At 38.4% G+C, this 19,985-nt stretch overlaps 1 protein-coding gene across 12 annotated transcripts in view; it reads right to left on the bottom strand.

Moving 5' to 3' along the window:
* LOC117410662 (choline transporter-like protein 5) overlaps positions 1 to 19,985 on the bottom strand; it is a 71,607-nt gene that overhangs the window by 11,592 nt on the left and 40,030 nt on the right. For 7 of the 12 annotated variants that reach the window (XR_009329655.1, XM_034017430.3, XM_034017398.3 and 4 more), the window contains 10 exons: positions 12,042 to 12,115; positions 9,705 to 9,789; positions 5,861 to 5,945; positions 5,319 to 5,447; positions 3,716 to 3,776; positions 3,348 to 3,471; positions 2,483 to 2,515; positions 1,257 to 1,340; positions 770 to 882; positions 457 to 588 (listed from right to left, as the gene is read on the bottom strand). Coding sequence is in view for 11 of the 12 variants with exons in the window: in XM_034017430.3 (XP_033873321.3) it covers positions 457 to 588; positions 770 to 882; positions 1,257 to 1,340; positions 2,483 to 2,515; positions 3,348 to 3,471; positions 3,716 to 3,776; positions 5,319 to 5,447; positions 5,861 to 5,945; positions 9,705 to 9,789; positions 12,042 to 12,115 (920 nt within the window). In the remaining variant the exon portion in view is untranslated. Of the gene's footprint in view, positions 1 to 456; positions 589 to 769; positions 883 to 1,256; positions 1,341 to 2,482; positions 2,516 to 3,347; positions 3,472 to 3,715; positions 3,777 to 5,318; positions 5,448 to 5,860; positions 5,946 to 9,704; positions 9,790 to 12,041; positions 12,116 to 19,985 lie in introns of those variants that run through there. The other 5 variants (XM_034017414.3, XM_034017405.3, XM_059031615.1 and 2 more) reach the window with 3 other exon arrangements.

Below are 19,985 nucleotides of genomic sequence, written 5' to 3'. Positions count from 1 at the left end.
GCTCAGCTGCAAGAGTCAGCGATGATGGACACTGAGAAAGTATTGGAAATGCATTACTCAGCTGAAAGGACAGATCTATCTGCTTCCTCGGGCATCTAGCTTCAGGACACACTAGTAGCACAGAAACACGACTTGCCACCTTATTTTAGTTGAGCAGGCAGAGTCCAGTTACTAAAAGAGAGTGACATATGCGTCCCTAAACCCCTACCATTGGACGATATTGTACGTCACCTCAAAAATGGCACACATGAAAATCAACAGTTCTTTATCTGAAAACTGGAAGTGTCTAGAAATGCCCAGGTCTCCTGGGCTATTCCAGTAAGGACAATGTATATGTCCGTTTATCGCTGCCCATCTGTGTCACTTTTGTATGCGATCCCAAAGTCTGACGTGTTAAATGAAGCACGAGTTAAAAATGAGCATTTCTAGTTCACTCCATGGCACACTAAACCGTACTGAAGATGAGCCAGGTCTGACTGAGCTGCAGGTAGACTCTGAAGTCTGTCTGGAAGCCGATGTCTGAGATGGTGACGTCAGCTCCTGGCTTCCCTCGGAGGGTACTGAACTCCCAGTAACAGTGCAAGATCCCTATCGAACAAAAACACAACAGATACATTTAGATGCACAACGGCACGGATTCTACAAGCCTGCGCACCAGTGCAAACACTGGCACCGCTTACAGTGAAGTAAGACTAGCTACTGTTTCAGAACTATCTGCATGTTAATTCATGAGCTCCTACATGTACCAGTACAACTCAAGCACACTCACCGTATCCAATCACCCCAATCACCCCGAATATAATGACCCAGAGCAGGACCCCGGCTGTGTAGCGCAAGAGGAGGATAAACAGCAGGCTCACCACCATCGCAATGACCAGGCCTCTGGAGAGAAACACAGGTACACAGCCTTTACTGTGTAAGTGACTGCAACTGATGCATAGTTCACACACCCTAGTCTCTGTAAGTCGCCTTGGATAAAGGTGTCTGCTAAATAAACAAATAATAATAATAATAACTACACAACTAGGACTGTAAAAACGTAGTCTCACGGTTTCTCAATTCAGCATTATATTGAGTTATTGGTACTTGTATAATAGAGTACTGTCACACTCTCTGCTTCCCACCCTGCAGCATGTCTGAACATAGCACCAGAGGCTTGTGGTGAAATAATGCCACCTACTGGATATAAGATTTTGTTGGTCAACAAGTACAATTTACAGTATTGATTCCTAATTTCCATTGTTATGACAACTTACATTAAAATCCAATACCAGGAGCCGGCATAGTCTTCAAAAACCTTTATTCCCACTTCTCTTGCATCAAGAACACTGTTTATACCACTGTATGTGTGTGTGTGTGAGAGAGAGAGAGAGAGAGAGAGAGAGAGAGAGAGAGAGAGAGAGAGAGAGAGAGAGAGAGAGAGAGAGAGAGAGGGAGAGAGAGAGAGAGGGAGAGAGGGAGAGAGACTGTTAATCCTATATGGTGCTGTATGTACGGTTAACTGCAGTTTGATAAAGAAAGGGCTAAACACTGCTCAGTATTAGAGGATTGTTATACTGCTTCTGTAGGTTTATACCTAGTACATTAGCTTGTTGCTTGACATATTAGTACAGTAAAAACAGGCAAAGCAGTAATAATGTCTGTTAACCCACAGGACCTCTTCTGCTAGTAACTGGAGGCATGCAGGTTGGTTTTGACCCATGTTTTTCTCAAGGCTTTGTACTTATTTTGAAACACCTGTACATGACCAAATAGTGTGAGGTGTCTCCTTCTATTTGACACAGAGGATACAAGTGTTTTTTTAATGGTTTCATTTCAGGTGGCTGGTTATTGATTATCAGTATGTTGTGTGTGTGTGTTTTTTATGATTTGTTCAATGGAACATGCTCCTATTTCACCTGTGAAAAAAGTCCCTGGTTTAAAAATGTTTCAGAAATAACTACAATCCATAGATACGAGCTATTTACATTTCCAACACAGCAAAGCTTTACAAAACATTACTGCTTTCGTTTTGGGATTGCCGATGGGGCTGTCAAGCATTGCTATTGAGAGATGATTAGAAACCTGTCAAGAATGGAGTAATCTGACAGTGCATCCTTGCTGGAAACATGAAACAATATCAACAACAAGAAGTGGAACACAGAAAGCAGTAATGTATTGCATGCCAATCAAACAGCTAACTAACTAAAGCAGACTCCTAGTTTCTGCTTCAGGCTTTCTGTTTTGTATCGTGTACAGTCTGATTGAAGTTCCTACTCTCGGGGCTGGATCTGCAGATTATGGCATACGTTCTCTGGCTTGTGAGAGACCCCAGGCAAGAGTTGTTCCAGGTCAATGGAGCATGCTCCTGAAACGCACAGAGCAAGATCTGTCCCACAGGACGACTAGACTGCAACATGGCGAGGGAGGGGGGGGGGGGGGAAGTTAGTCAGCAGTCAACTCAATGCTAGAGCTTTGTTAAAATTTAAAAATGATTTGAGACCTTTCACCTCCTTGTTGAATAGCTGTAACCTGTCTATAAAAGAAAAGCACTCTGCTTGTTAAAAGTTCCTCGCATGAATGTTAAACTGTATTACATTGATATGCATAGTGCTAAAGGATGTACGGTTCTGCCAAGATATACAGGTCAAAAACCCACTTGTGATGGATGTTATCAGACAGTTTTTACTTTGCACAATCAATAATGCATATACGGTATCCAGCTCTTTCTTCATGCATGAATGGTTAATAAATGTTTTTGTTTATTTAACAAGTTATATTGTAATACGGTAAATGATTGATACAGTATTAGCTACGCCATTATTAAGACCATTTTAAATGAAGTGTTATTAACTGATCACGTGATAAAGAAACATTTACTGAAGGTGTAATGTTGGTTCTAATTGATGAAACAGGCTAGCAAAAAAGCACCACGCTCTACATATAACTTTACATCAACTTTGAACCAACTTTTTTTTTTTCTTCTAAGTATTATAAAAATACAGTTCATGTTTTAAAACGAGGTACAGGTGGTGGGTGAATACTACAAAGGCTTTCACAACCATTATAGCCACATACAAGTATACTGACCATGTGTTGAACAGTGTATTTTTTTAAACGTACTATCAGCTCAAAGTATAAAAAACACTCCAGAACTAGACATGATTAAATACTCAATACTTTTTTTTGTTATCAACTCATTGAATACATATTTGCGGTAACTGAAAAAAAAAAAAAAAAAAAAAAAAAAGTGCTTTACTATTGAATTGCCTGTAATTTATCACCGTTAGGAAACAGCATCACAAAACGCCTCTGACCATCAGCACTTCATTTTTAGCAGATCTCTTTGTGGGAAGCCCTGAACTTACTTGGCAGCCTCTCTGAGATCGGTCACGTTTCTCGTTTTACCTCGTCCATCTTTGAAGGTAGTTTTATTGGCTACAGTCAGCACCCCATTTCTGGTGGTGAAGTCTGGAAAGCACCGCTGAAGAACTGAAACAAACAGATCAATCCATTATTCTCAAATGTTTTCTCTCTGGAATTGAAGTAATCATAAAAAAGGGTTATACAGTGTAATTTAAAAACAAACTGCATGTGTTCCTATTTGTATAATTATGTGGCATGTGACATATGAAACAACTATACAAGTTTCTGAAACAAGCTGATGGCAGTTTGAAGGCTAGTAGAGAGCACTGGCAATGTAGCCCCTATACTGTCTGCTCTGTACTGAACTTACATGGCCTGCTTGGAACTAGCATTGACGGGCAATCTTCATCTCGCAGAACTTCTCCAATAGACTGAAAAGAAGCAGAGGGATTACTGTTGTTTTACTATGCACAAGCACACTTTATAAAGCATATGCAGTAGAACTGCCCTTGCGAATGATAGACTGAACAATAGTCATTGTATCCAGAAGATGCAGGTCACATTGCTGGCTTGTTTCTCTACAGTTATGCCAGTGCTGCATGCTGTTTGTGCCAGAGGGGAGGTCGTGGGCTCCATTTGGGTAAAACTCAATGTGAATGCAAAATGAGAAAACAAAACATCAAATGCAAATGTAAGGTGGCATTGGCCAGTCTCCTTTACTGTTATATCCCACTTTATTGTATGAGCCTCCAATGAGAGTGGTGGGACAGGAGCAGCACTGAGCTCCCCCAGGACCACTGCCTAGCAATACAATTACACAACTGCAGCTGAGATGTTTCGTACTAGTTTTAGAACAGTGCTTTTGGTGGTAACAAAACAAATACCGGTATCACTTTCAAGGCTCTCAAGAAAATAATATTAAAACACCAAAAAGCACCTGTAATTAGCTGGGGTTTTTTGTTTGTTTTTTTACAAAAATGAAAAACATAAATGCCATTATGTTTCCAAAGCTTATCTACACAGGCAGCAGGTTGAGAAACATTAAAAGCTTCTTTTAGCAAGGCAAACTGCTTTTATTTTCAAAGAAGAAATACTTCAAAAACTTGAAGTAATTACCAATACAATTTGGGTTAATTTGGCAGGATTAAAAGCCTTTTTTTAAACAAAAACCTCTTAAAATATGAAGAGCTCTCTTGCAGAAATACTTTAACGTTTAGCAGTATAAAGAAAACTTTCAAACACTTTGTGGTTGAGAAGCTTGCTGGATGTTATCACAGTGACTGGCACATCACAGGAAGAGCCGAGATCTAACTCGCTGATGTCAGCAGTTTATGGCAGTCAAAGAAATAGGTATCAATTTAATGCTGGTAATGACTCTCATCTCCTGCAGCGAATTCAATGACAAACTGGTGTGGGAGTGACAATTCGGTGGGGGCGAATTGTATAAGTAAATGGCTCCATCAAAAGTGTTTCCAGAACCGGGAAGGTTATTGAAATAATAATACATGTACATGCATACAGATATTGTTCAACTTAAAGTAATAGGAGCCTCTTTTTAATAAAACAATGTTTGGAGCACAATAACACAGCACTTAAAAAAGGCACACAGCATAAGGATCCCATTTTCTTTTCGCATATTTTTAAAGCAAGAATCTGGGGGTTATAAAATATCTCTATCTGAAGTTTAAATGACCTCGTTACACCCTTGATGTTTAAAGTGTGTAGAGCCGGTACAAAGAAAGAGGCTGACAGCTTCTTCAGAGGCTATCCCATGGACAAACCCATCCAGAAAGCACCAGGATTCTTCCCAGACAAAGCACTTTGAAGAATGTGATGCAACTCCAGTGATGTTCCCTCGTATCCAATGGTGGATTATTATTATTATTATTATTATTATTATTATTATTATTATTATTATTATTTTCTTTTTTAAAGTAGTAGTGCCTACAAAAATAAATTGCCTGTACATTTACCTTTCTTGGATTGTTAAACCCTGGCTTGCAGAATTGCCTGTAATATTCCCAGTAGCTTTTGTTGTATCTGTACGCATATTGCATGTCTAAGTAGGTTGCAAACCTGTCGGGGCACTTGGAAACACACAGCTGTAAAAGAAAAAAAAAAACAGGAAATAAATGTAGAATATACAGTACGATGTTTGATAGGATATTCATAGTAATAATTAAAGCCGATTACTGGATTTTAAAATGATCTACTATACTAATTTGTCTATAAAGTTTTACTTTGTTAATGGTAATAACATATCATATAGCTTATTAATAAATACTGTAGTATAATTGCTAAAAGCAAGGGACAGGCTTTTTTTCCCATTCTGCATTTCTATTATTGCTGATACACAAAGATGTTTAGCATTGTTTTCCACTGTTATACTGCTGGGAGTTTTTTTTTTCTCATTTCAGTAGAATCTATACATTTTCCAGCACACACTCTTGCTTCATGAGCAGAAATCTTAAAGCTCAACCTGCTTATAACCCTTCCATCTCACATTCTCACATACCTGTGTTGTTGGGCACTGTAGGTTTATGAGAACTACAGGACTGGCACATTTCAGAATGTTGAAGTAGAATAATATGGCTTTGTTCCTAAATAATAATAATAAAAAAAAGGTTAACCTGGAACCTGGTACTGTAGTTCTCTGACGTACTTCCTGCACATCCTAAAGTGGGGTGTAAATAGCCAAGAAATCTATTACTGAAGCACTTTAATCTGTGTCTTTCAAAACTGGCATATATATCAAGCATTGCTATTGCTGTAGAAAACATGACAGATTTATTTGTGTACAAATATTTTAGTAACACTTTTTTTTTTTAATATCTCATTACCACTGGATGGTAGCAAAGAGTAGAAGCCACTGGGTTTGTCTGATGGTCTAGCTTTCAGGTGGTTTTAAATGGTTTCTTGGCAAGCAGTGCATTCATTTTTAAACTAAAGTTCTGTTCACTATTCGGAGAGTGTCAGCTAATCCATCACCTTCAAGCTCTGTCGACTCCAATACTGAGAATTTTATTGTAAAGCTTTCAATGCATGTACCAAAAGTTTAGCCAATCTGCTTTCAGCTAAAGCACTGAACTATTTTAACAGGTACTGTAATATTTCTCAGTAAAACTACTTGGGTTCCTAACACTCCGAGCTGATGGGATCATATTTTCCAAGGATCATGTGACACGTACCAGTGTCATGATATCTGATGATAGCTGATTAATGCACTGAGACCTGTGTTCAAAGAGAGTTTGGTATTACAAATATGATACTAATATTTAAAAACTTTAAAGCTTAGAAATTACATGTATTTGGCCACTTCCGATACAATACAGCACAATATGCAGTCTGTGAAAGCTTTGTGTAGAAGTTTTCATCAAGCAAAATTTAAACTCAGAAGTTCCTGATGCATAGAAGAAACGTACTGTTACATTAGAGAATGAATCAGTCTGATAGTTTGTACTGTTTTCTATTTAATGGAAGGTTAGTCCAGCCCTGGCTCATTACTGAAGGACAAAGGTATTCATCAAAATAATTAGATCAGCTTTGAGGTAATTACCCAAAAGCTACAAACGATGCAAACTACTTTAAAGGCAAGACATTTAAACCAAAATCTCCAATTAGCTTGGGCTGCATTATTAATGAACATTTTTACTGGAACTATTCATCAGAAAGCAACCTGCATCACATCTGTAATGTACAAAGTGTAATCTAAATTGCTGTTCTCACATATGACTATGGTGTTGTGATCACAGCTTGTTAATGTAACTTTTCTTCTTAGTTCCCAGGGCTATGGGTTTAACACTAAAATATATCTACAATACTATGCATCACATCCCAAGACTAATTCAGCTTCTTATGTACAACATCCTGTGGCTAAGTAATTAATACACTGCTTGTCTGTTTACCATATACATCCATATTACTTATTACACATGCTGGAAAAAAGTCCTTTAAAACGTCAATAGTGCAGTGCAGCACACAACACATAACTTTACACACGATGGCTTATTAAGATACAGATCAAAGGAAAGTCCCTCCCTGTAAGTTTAAATAGAATAGTTATCATATTGATGAGCAAATCCGAATGCTAATTCGGTTTCATAAACCTAATGGAACACAAGCTCATGTGTGGTCATTACGGGTGAATAAACCAGTTTCAAATCAGCATCGAATTGCAGCGTGATCTGCAGCCAGCAACATTACACTGAACATGCCATTAGCTTTATAATATTAATTCTGCTTAACATTCAAGCACATAATATTAATTCTGCTTAACATTCAAGTACAGCAGAGCAGATTACTGTGTGCAAATATTTTAGTTTTCGTTTTTTTTAATACCTCATTACCATTGGATGGTATTAAAGAGTAGAAGCAACGGATTGTCTGTTTTTTACTATGCTTTTCTTCATGTATAATTACAATACGCTAGTAATTGTGAACATTTTTCATCTTGTAATGAAGCATGTTGTTGCATTGCAACTACACAACCAATGTGTAATTTGTGTGCTATGCCAGTGCAATTACAGTATAGTTAGTGGCACTTAATGAAAAGTGATTCCTGGTGATCTCAACTACGTTCATCACTAGAGAAGGATACAATTTCAAATATTACAGCAGGAAGGATTTTCTTTAATTGTACAAGTTCTGAAGCAATTCTCTAGCTTTCAGCTTGTTTTAAATGGTTTCGTGGCAAGCAGTGCATTCATTTTTAAACTAAAGTTCTGTTCACTATTCGGAGAGTGTCAGCTAATCCATCACCTTCAAGCTCTGTCGACTCCAATACTGAGAATTTTATTGTAAAGCTTTCAATGCATGTGCCAAAAGTTTAGCCAATCTGCTTTCAGCTAAAGCACTGAACTATTTGAACAGGTACTGTAATATTTTTCAGGTAAAACTATTTGGGTTCCTAACACGCCACACTAACTGAATTCACAGCAGTGTGGAGTAGTGGTTAGGGCTCTGGACTCTTGACTGGAGGGTCGTGGGTTCAATCTCAGGTGGGGGACACTGCTGCTGTACCCTTGAGCAAGGTACTTTACCTAGATTGCTCCAGTAAAAACCCAACTGTATAAATGGGTAATTGTATGTAAAAATAATGTGTAAAAAATAATGTAATTGTATGTAAAAATAATGTGATATCTTGTAACAATTGTAAGTTGCCCTGGATAAGGGCGTCTGCTAAGAAATAAACAAATAAATAAAATTAGTATTACTGGGGAGTTGGAGTCTGGAACCAATTCCCCAATAATGTTGTTGAAGCTGGCACCCTGGGATCCTTCAAGAAGCTGCTTGATGAGATTCTGGGATCAATAAGTTACTAACGAGCAAGATGGGCCGAATGGCCTCCTTATTTATAAACTTTCTTATGTTCTTATTTATTTACACCCACACATAAAAATAGATGGAACACAGGGCAATCTAAACAACCTCCAGTATGTAACACAATGAGATGTGAGGACACTGGCATCCCCTGGAATTTGTCATCTCCCTTTATATTTCATTTACTACTTACTATAGCTACATACATTAAGACAGATGCTTATGGAGAATAACACCAACCATTCCATACAATGTTTGTGTGTGTATTCTTGTACCATTCGCTGGCATACCCTACAGCATGCTGCGTTTCTTTAGGCTTTTGCAACTAGCAATCTCCTTATCCATCCTCCAACAGCTATGGGGCTGAGGTGCAAACTGATCCTTTATTGTTCCTGTCTCTGGACACCCCCTCAGCCGTGCAGTAGGCACATCATACACTGTGATTTTAAATATAGGGCGCCATACGCAAAGCTTTTACTCACTGTCAGTTTTGGTGAATTAAATCACATTTGATCCACAGCATTCAAAGTTGCAATATTGCACTCCCTAACAACAATCAGTTTGTATGTATCTGGTAGAGGAAGCCTCGAGCATCTTACAGCTCTAACACTGGTGAAAATGACATTATGCATTCCTGTGGGACATGCAGTGGCTCTTTAGTCTCAATAAGGAAATCACGTCCATGTGGGAGTACTGGCTGCAGCAGCCCATTACTCCATATGAGTACATGACAGCATCATCATAACTTCAGATGCTGACCTGAAGATAATTTAAAGTGGAATCGCTTCACTGCGGTAAATGGTAATGCAGTCGATGTTTTATGTTACTGCTGCATTCTTATTTAACGAAAATAAAATATCAAAATACAGTGCTAGGTTTCTAACATCCAGGCAAATGAAACAAACGAGGCAATATCCCTCTAGAGAGGTATCTTACTGCTACTAGCTATGGTTATAGAACCCAAAGAGCAACTTGCCACATACTGTTAACAGTTTACCATGGTAAATTTGCACAGCGGCTTAACAATGACTTTTACTCACGCGTTCGTAGTGCCTTGCTGGCCGCAGAACTGCCCATAGCTGTCAGTAGGGTAAATAACTTTCCTTGGGTCTCCATGCATCCAGGCTACAAAGAAAGAGAAGTTTAAGATTGTGTAAAACCTGAATTGATCAAGTCTTCAATATAAATCAATTGCAGGGGTTGTTTTTTGAATGAGGACAAGCTCAATTATGCCCCTTTTTAACCTCTGGAAGAAGGGAGATAGGGAGTATCGATTTCTTTTTTAAAGCAGGCCATTTCTTAATGAAATAAAATGCAAGGATTAGATCATCTATGGAAAAAAAAAAAAAAAAAAAAAAACTTGGTTTGAAGCCCGGGCCAGCATGCCTGGGAGGATGAGTCATCAAATCAAGCTGGGAACAAAATGGAATTGAACTCACTGTTGTTCGGTTACGCGGTGGGGTTTCCTAGGATAACACTAATAAATTCTCTCAGTAGTAAGACCATTTGAGACTAGAACGATGAACATCTACATCTACATCTACTTAGTTCACTCTGCATTCTGGTAGCGATTTAATGGAGAAAAACATACTGTATACTGCTAGTAAAAGAGACGCAAGTGTAACAGCTATTTTTGTGTGATGCATTACTGTTATGGTAAAAAGCACTTGTGAACCTAACCCAATTTTTGAAAAACCCTTTATTGAAATACACATTGCTGTCCTACCGCCTCTTTGCAATGGAACTCTACAAGACTAGATTGCTTTACAGTATATTTTAACAGGATCAGCAGTCACAACTTTAAATGGAAGCAGGAAAGGGCAACAAATATGCAGCATGCTGAACAGCAACGTACTCTGTGCACCCCCACAGTTAATTTAATTAAAAGGGCATCTGAGTGACCAGCCTTGTTACTGCACAGCCTGCCAGTATTGCACCTCCTGGTGGCACTAAGCTTCTAGAAAAAATACACAGGGAAACTGGCAGAGATGGCCAATTACTGGCTCTGCAGGATGTATGCAGGCAGTGTATCAGTGTTTTCATTCATCATATATGACTTTTCCATACAGGCGCCTAAATGGAACAGCTGTGTTGAAAGCCGCTTTGAACTGGTGGAGGAATGAGATGGGAGAAATTCGTGCGCTGTGCACAGCCTTAGACATAAAATATTAAGACACTCCCAGCAGAGAATCTATGCAATTTCCTGCAGATCTCAGAGATCCTAGGCTCTTTTTTTTCTATTTGCACTGTCTAAGAATCAGATGCCCATTGGAAGTGATGTTCTTCAATCTGAGTTACTGCTCTTTTATCTTCACACAATCTTGTTTTTATGTATAGATCACTATGCTGCCTTCATGTTTCCCAAACCCCTGTTTAAAAATTCAAAGACTTGAGGCCCGCTTTCTATATATATACCATAATCCTTGATGTGTTATATGTGGGCCGTGGACTGTGAATTTTTTAACTGAATACATTTAGGTAGATTGAATTTCTAGATTCTTAGCAACATGCATTGCCAAGGCCCACTGTGTTCTCCAAGTCAGCTTGACAGTTTCATAGCTAAATTAAAGCACTGTTTCTATCATGTTTCAAAATCTAATTTGTACATTAACGTTTACCCAGGAAAAAACAAGTTACTCAGTTTTCTCCTTCATCCACCTGTTTTCAAAAGCAAAAAATAACCCATCCACCCAACTTGTAAAAGAAAAACCAAAACGCAATTTAACAGTGTCATTATGCCTAATTAAAATATTGTATTCCTCTGTAGATTGTTTCAAATAAATGTTATTATCATATACATAGATTCTGTATGTACACATGGTCTTCCGCTGATGTCATGAATTTCACAACTACACAGTGCTGTACTGATCTAAAATAAATACATACATACATAAAGTGTGGAGGTGTCAAGTGGTGAGGCACTGGTCTGTTATGTAATGCACTGTGTAAACTACATGTCCCTCCCATGACTGAATCATTTAAAATGGCAAACTACATCCCTGACATGTATTCTGTAATATACAGGCTGCACCTCCCAGTTTCAGGCCTGTATCAGTAACCATGAGCAGGACAGCAGCCGTGCTTGTTTGAAAGAGACAGGAGTGCAGTTCACAGGCTCTGTGTGTCTCTGAGACTGCACAAATGACTGCTTCACAAAGAACAGCCTCTGTCAAATGTGGAGCATTCTGTTCAAATCAGCTTAACCTCCCCTGAAGCAAATAGAGACAGAAATCTTTCATGAATGGCCACATATCTCCACACCTTGAAGACTCCGAACATTTAAACAGTGCCCATGGTTGACAGTGTTAGGGCAGGTGTTTCTAATATTTTGTATAACCCTGGTAGAGTACACGTTGCTTTAAATCTCCTTTACTCACCCACAGTTCCCAATACAATATAGCCCAGGATGACAACAACAAAGATCACACAGCAGACAACATCTGTACAGTGCCTATGGACAAGAAAACAGAAAATCCAGTTAACGGTTTAAAACCTAGCAATTATTATTATTATTATTATTATTATTATTATTATTATTATTATTATTATTATTATTAATTTGGCAGATGCCTTTATCAAATGCACAGACTTGTACCTATTCAGATTTACACATCTGCTCTTAAATAATTCACAAGCTGCATGATTCATGCTGAACTGATAGACTGCAGCATTTATATTAGCAACATCGTTACGGTCTGTTAAAATGGTGTGGTTCACAAAATGTACTTATCTTACTTTTTTTTAAAGCTGGAAATATGTTGTTTTAAAAAATGTAGAATTTCAATCTCAACAAAAAAAAAATTAACTCAATGCTTTTATCATTTTTGAACCTTTTGACTGTTATTTTAATTAATGCTGCATTAATTAAGCACACAATCTCAATACATATCTCTTAAAATATGTCACTTATCTCAGTGGGATACTTCACTTTATAATGAGCTCTGGGTTAAGAGGGCAAAAACCAAAAATAGATGAAGTGCTATCCCAAACACACAGTAATATCTAATTTAGAAATACAGGCATGCTGTTTTATTACAGTTTCATATTCATGTTTACTCTGGAAACAAATATGTAGAATAATGAAAGTGATGTGATGTGTCTAATAAGATACATGCAAAATGTATCTGTTTTGTGTTCCTCTCCCATTTCAGAATATACACATTTCCAAAGTAGGCCACTCTTTATTTTCTGCAACATTATATTTTCTGTTAAGTACATCTCCAGAATAATAGTTTAAAAAAATGGATTTCAATCTTTAAACTCAAAAAGGAGGCGGTTCCCTTCTGGAGTAAAAGCAGTTCACTTTCCACAATCGGCAGGAGCGGGAAGGAGGTTTCTGTAAAAGCTGCTGCTGCTGCACAGCCATCCTATCAGCATTACAGATGTATTCTTGGTTATTATCCTGTCTGTGGTCAAAGTCAAATTCAGGTATTTAAGAAGCTTTTAAAGAATCATAGAAGGCTGAATGCTTTTCTTGTTTCAATGATATGGCTTCCTAGGTAGAAAGAAAAAAATGTTCCATTTATGTAAAACATAAATATGCAATACTTTTTCATTATGAACTGACACTCATTATATACTTGCATATAAATAATATAATATACTAAAGGAATACGTTTTTGAACAGTGCTCTGTGTACCATTACTTGTTGGAAGACACTGAATACTGTATACGGTAAACCCCTTTATATCCTTTGTGTGAAAAGTGGTATTCATCGCATACGTGAGGTAAATAATACTGAATGGCTGTTCCATATGGTTTAACCTTAACTGTCTGTGATACCAGAAAACCTATTCTTGTGCCCAGCCAGGTATAAAAACCTTGTCAGTCCCGAAGCTAGTCACTGATCCCATCTCACGAGTAGATTGCTGTGACTACAAGGCTTATGATCTCTGCAAGAGAGCGATGTCACGTGATTCAGTCTCTATACAGATCAGCTTGCTGTAACTTCAGTCATGGATCTCGCAGTGAGTCATGTGACGCAGGCCGATTCTAAGTGCATACATTCTGAGGGAGGATGATAGGCCGACATTAACGACTGTTCATGCTCAATCAAATGGTACAATATGATCCAATGTTAGTAATGCACTGCTTTTGTTTCTTTCTCACCCCCTTGGTTCTATCTTCTCCCATCAGATGGAAGTTTAATTAAGACTGTCTTTCTTTAAACTGAAAAACTCAGTCTCACTTGTGAGCGTGAGGAGATGAAATATGAATCTTTTGTTTTGTTTTGTTTTGTTTTTTAATCATTATCTTTACAACTCAATCAAAAGCAGCTCAAGACTGGCAGCTAATTAAACTAGCCCTGAAGAATTAAAATGTAATGTGCTTTCTTATACCAAAATCCTGGGCTTAGGAGTTTATATACTGCAGCATACATTTTTCAAAATCCAGTAAGCATATCAATATTATGTTCTCATTCACACATTCCTTGTATACACTGCCCTTCACTCACAGTTCTGTTTCAATAGGATGGAGGGGGGGGGGGGGGGGGGGCAGTGGCATAAACTGAAAAAAATGGAGGGATGGGGCAGGTTTGGAAAATGGCTTGATGGCAACTTGAAAAAAGGAGTGTCCAATCAATGTCCTGGATGGCCATTCTGCTCAAGGTTTAACAGGTAAAATTAGATCATTAAATCCTGAACAAACAGAATCACCTTGTTCTTCTTTAAAAGTTTAACCCAGAGTGCTTAAGTTTAGAAAGGTTAACTGGAACAGTGATTATTTCAGAGGAAAGCTCTGCAGTTTGTTAGCGGGTTTGTTTTTTTCGTAATTATTGTCTTTAATACAAAATATTTTTCAAGAAAACTTGGGTGAGATGAAACCCCAGGTTTGTGAAAGGGTCAAATGGAAAGTTCTTGAAAGTGACACAATCAATAGGCTCTGTCATTTTGTAATGCTCTGCCTGTTTCCATTAAGGCCTCCACAATCCACTGGGCCCTCAGGGCTGTACAAGCATTCAGCATTTCACTGCACCGGGTAGGTTTAGCAGTGTGAGATACCCGTTTCATGTTTAAAATGTTCTTTTTCAACACTAACAGGTTAAGTGGTAAAGTACGGGTTATCATTAAATCAAAGCAGTACTTTAACACTCCTTTTAGAAAAACACAATTTTTGGTCGCTTTGAGAAGTAAGTGGAAAAGTTGAAATGTAAGTGTGGGACTCTCTGAAAATGATTCTCGGTTTTCACCCCAAGACCAAAAATACAGGCTTGGAAATGAGTTCATAAAAATGGCTGCAAGTATTGCTGAAATAAAAAGCCATTAAAATACCCTCCCACGCGATACAGTTTTCTTCTCAACAACATAAAGTAAACACAGCTTATTAAACAAAATGTTATCAAAACAGAAATAAATCTTATCCACCAAAACAGGATGGTGCACTTCCACAAGCTTTTTAACTTGGACTCATCATTGTTAACTTACACTCCTCTTCAAGTGATAGCTACAGTGCAGTTTCCTCCTAAATAAAATATAAGAAGCCTGATTGTTTGAATTCAAAGCAGAATTCCCTGTCCTTGAGTCACCAAGCCAAACGTTCCTTTCGAAAGCAGTGTGATTAACTGTCCTTCAGCTCCAGGGATCAGGATATACTGAAAATCAGGCACCAGGTCATGGCCAGTAGTAAGGAATCACAAGCTGGCTAATATTCATCAGATGCTGTTGCTGGCACTGTTCACTGTGACTGTACCGTGCAGGACAAATAGTCCTGATCTTTACTTGGAGCTGGAAATAAGCAGATTTCCTTTGAGGAACAAAATAGATTATTTTGTATTTACTTCCATGTTTTGGCTGCAATTCCCTGATTGCAGCACATCACATAACAATGAAAGAACTGCTTGCATATAAAAAATCACAAAGACGGTGCAACAGATAAAAAAAACAAAACAGTCCATCTGTAATACAGTACAGTACAACTACAACAAAACCTGCATTACGATGGTTATCTACTTCCTGTAGTTCTGAATCAATTTATTGTGCTTTTACAGCATTTATCTTTCACATGACAACATACTGCCAGTCCTTTCATTTCTTTGTGAAAAAAAAAAATACTTCTGATGAATTGTTAGACAAACATTTTGTTTTCCATTAGCAAGAATCCGATTCACTTTTACCACCAAAAATCCCTGTGAAAGCCGTAAGGCGTGAATTAAATAATCAGATTGTGTTTTTTTGTTCTGGACACAGTGTTGTTTGTTCTATGTTTTTCACCCTTGTTATGCAATACAGTACATGCATACATAACAACAAGGTTAGGTTTATCACACACTGAATCTCAATTGGGAATCAAGTTTCGACTATGTAGCCTTTTCACATATACACTGAAAAAATGCTTTGCCGTCCCATTTTCAGAAGGCTACAGATCCGTGCAGACAAAATAAACAACACTGATCCTTTCTTTAAATAAAGAATGCTGAAACTCATTACAGCGTCTATGGGGAAGTTTCTTTAAAGGAACTCAACGATCACGGTATGGAGAGCCCTACAACTGGGAAACTACCCCAAACCAGTGTGATTCTGTCCAGTCCAGGCCTTGGTCTACAGTTTAGGGTTAAAACATTATCTGCTGACAAGTTAGTCAGTTATGCAGAGCCCAAGTCCAGTTCCAATGGTACTCCTCAGCAATACCAGTGCAGATTTTCTGCCCGAGCTTGCTACTACGGTACTTGTTTTGTTTGATTCTCCTTGCACAAATAATAGTGTATTGTAAAGCAATGGTCTCATTTTGACCTTCTGACCACTCAGTCAGGTCCACTAAAGAGCACCTTATAATAACCACAAGAGATAATGATCCCTCCTTCCTCATAGAACCTAACACGAACACAGTCTTCGTAAATGATCTAACAAAGGCACTAAACAAAGCAGTATCATGTATAGGATGTAACAGAGTTGTGAGCCAGCCCCAGTGCTAGGCTTAGTATAAAAATGACTTGTGAGGGACTGTAAATCTTAGCATTCCGTCTGCAGTGTCAAGTAACATGCTTGATGGATATAATAAGAATAAAGAGAGACAGAAAAAGCCATGAAGTTGGGAAATGGTCAGGGGACTTTTGAGTGTGGAAGACTAACTGTAGCTGATTAGGGAGGTAATAGCAGTTTAGTAGGAAAGCACATCCATCCCGGTAGACAGGCTCTAGGCCTCTGCAGTTCAACATTTATTTGCTCAGTTTGTTACTAAAACATGTTAACTGAATTGGGCCCTATGGGCTCAACTTGTCACTGTCTCTTACTGGGCTGTATTTAAAATGGCTGTATTTAAAAAGAACCCAGTTTTATGGCAATATATACTTAAATGTAATTGGACAAGGGGAAAATGAAGCAGTCACAATTACAGAATGGTTCATTATTGTGTTCGTATTTGAAAAATAGGGCCCTACAAATTAAATAGGGGATTACCTTTACAGAAATACTAAAATTCTAATGACAAACTGTGGCAAAGTGGTAATTAGTGCGCAGGTGTAGAGCAGGTGCAGTGCAGGTGCAGTAATCCAACAATGAATGACAGACAACAAAGTACAGGTGAAATGGTTTCTGTTTTATTTTGTAAATCCAAACGGTCTGATAACCAAACAGTAAACAAAAGGAGGGCTGGCAGTACACAGCGATGCGTATTCCGCAGTGGATAATTATGGGTTGCAGTCCTGTATATAATAACAATAATCCAGTACATACACACAAAACATAAACACGGCCACAAGTCCAAAGCAAGTGCTGTAGTGCTCGCGGTGAAGTACAAGTTATCCGTGATACAATGTGCAGTGTTGTCCGGTTTTAGTGCTGGCCCTAAGCTAAGCAACAGCTCCGGAGTTTTAGACAGACTGACAAAACACTCACGGCTCTCTATAATCAAAGCACAGGTCCTTCTGGTTTCAGCGTAACCATCATAAGGGACAGATCACATCACTACGTCCCCTTTATATACCGTCAACCATGACCCCTTGGTTAACGAGTACACTCGCTCCTCCAATCTGTGGATGCCACGCCGTTAACCTTCCGGGTCAATGATTTAGTGTACCGTAGCTCCGCCCCCTTTCTAGATGGCCGACTTCCGCCGAACCCTGGGAATGAATTGTCGGGCCATCCATTCCAGGGTACTCTGTTCCCGTTACACAGCACCCTCGCAGGTCAGGAGGGAGATCTAACACCAAGAATCATTCTTTCTCTGTCACACAAACGTTTAAAAAAATTTGGCACTATTGAGTGGTTATTAGTTACGGAGGATTACCACTATACATATATGGTTTAGGCAAAAATTTACAATCTAGTATATTTTTTCTAGTAAATACTTTTTTTTTAAGTTTAAGGTTGGTTGAGGAATTATTCAAAAACCCCAATAAATTCATGGTTATGGACCTAAAGCGCAATTTACAGTCTAAAAAAATCATTGAACGTTACTATGCTACTCTACTGGGCAGTGCACAATACTGTGGAACACTTTAGTATTGTAAAAATGAACGAGCACTTTCTAACACAACTTTAATCTAATATACTCCAAGGCACATTAATACAAAAACCGGGATTGCTTTAGGACTTGCTGAATTAAATAGTTCATGACAATGGTCATATGTAAGCACATAAAGGACAATTATGCTAATTATATATATGTATATATTTTTTAGCATATAGCGGGTAGACCTGGGAACCCCTGATCATTAAAGAATCACCCTGACAGAATAAAACATCATGATCTCTCCACCTAAGATGCTAAGTTTGCTCTGTCTTCATCTGTTCACAGAGAACCCCGCTATCCAGCCACACTCATGGCTCCTGCTGAGAATCAAAATGAAACCAGCCTGGAGCGCAACGTATTGATCCAGAATAGCAAGAAAAGAGGAGGAAGATAGGGACCAAGAGGCAGAAACATGTGTTGAAGAATTCTCAGCAAGAACAAAATGCCTCTGAGCAACTAAAAGTCAATTTTCACTTGCTGATTGTTTTTCGGTGACCCCTGATTCTCCCTAAGCTTGAGCTTCACTACATTGCAGGTTCCCTTGTGTGTAATGCAAGCAAAGGTTTGTTAGAAACATATGTAAAACAAGTGCAGTTATGTTGCAATGGGAATGTAGCAGATTGGGATAACAGCAACACAGAGCATTCAGACAGCAGTTCCTCTGTACTGTGTTGTGCTGTGCCGATAACAGCAATTTGAGATTCAACATTCAGTTTTTTATATTCAGTTAAGTGCACATGAAGCAAAGCTATTGAAGAACAATGAAAAATTGTGGCATGCTAGCACTTTAAATGCTGCATTTTTCAATATAGCTTACATTGATCATAGGTCATCATATGTCTTCCTATGACAGCACCCTGTAATTGCAGGTCAGTAGTGTTATGTTATAGTTTTCATTGCAGTCGACACATCTGGATCGAACTACATATTCTAACAGCTTTGGTCATCATTTATGCTATCGACTAAATCTTGATTTTTCTTTTTTTATGCAGTGAAGTGCAACATAATTCATGGCTTTAACTTACACTAAAGATACAGAACAAATAAACTCCAATGCTTCACTGCTCCACTGATAAAGTCAGATAAAGGAGCATTGATTTGCGGCACATCAATATCAATATCCGCCCAGTTATTTAACCCTGATTTTCTCCTCAATGTAGAATGGCCAATTATGTTCTCTCACCACAGCAATTCCCCACACAGCTCAGGAGAAGTGAAGGTTGAGTGGGCGTCCTTAAAAGGTGAGACACTCGGGGGGGGGGGGGGGGGGCACCAATATGATATCTTAACCTAGAGGATCAACCCTTTACGTGGTAATGCCAATCATAGCAACTTCCAAGAGCCTCTTCCATTTGAAAAGAGTATTGCTAGCTACTGTCAGACAGAATGAATGTGTTTTATTTTGGGTTTTTTTCATGGTGCTGGCATTTTTTTTGTAAAATGCAGCAAAATTATGACATTTATGATGCTAGAGCAGCAGAAAAGTACTGCTGTTAAATGTCACATAAAAGTCAAGCTCTGATGTCCCAGCAAAGTATATAATTTTATACTTTGCCTTTCCCTTGAAACAGAAGCTAATACAATATAACAGCCAGTGGCCCTGGACTATAAAAGGACTGCTATATAATTTAGACCTTTTAGAAGCATCCTCACCCATGAATCTGAGATTCAGTAATTCATCTTGAGGCATTCAGAACAGAAAATAGGAGGCACTTTTTTACACAGAGAATTGTGAGGGTCTGGAACCAACTCCCCAGTAATGTAACCCTAGGATCCTTCAAGAAGCTGCTAGATGAGAGTCTGGGATCAATAAACTACTAACAACCAAACGAGCAAGATGGGCCGAATGGCCTCCTCTCGTTTGTAAACTT

Source organism: Acipenser ruthenus, chromosome 10 (genome assembly GCF_902713425.1).
Source record: "Acipenser ruthenus chromosome 10, fAciRut3.2 maternal haplotype, whole genome shotgun sequence".
Lineage (NCBI taxonomy): Eukaryota > Metazoa > Chordata > Actinopteri > Acipenseriformes > Acipenseridae > Acipenser > Acipenser ruthenus.
This window is presented reverse-complemented; position numbering and strand designations above follow the sequence as displayed.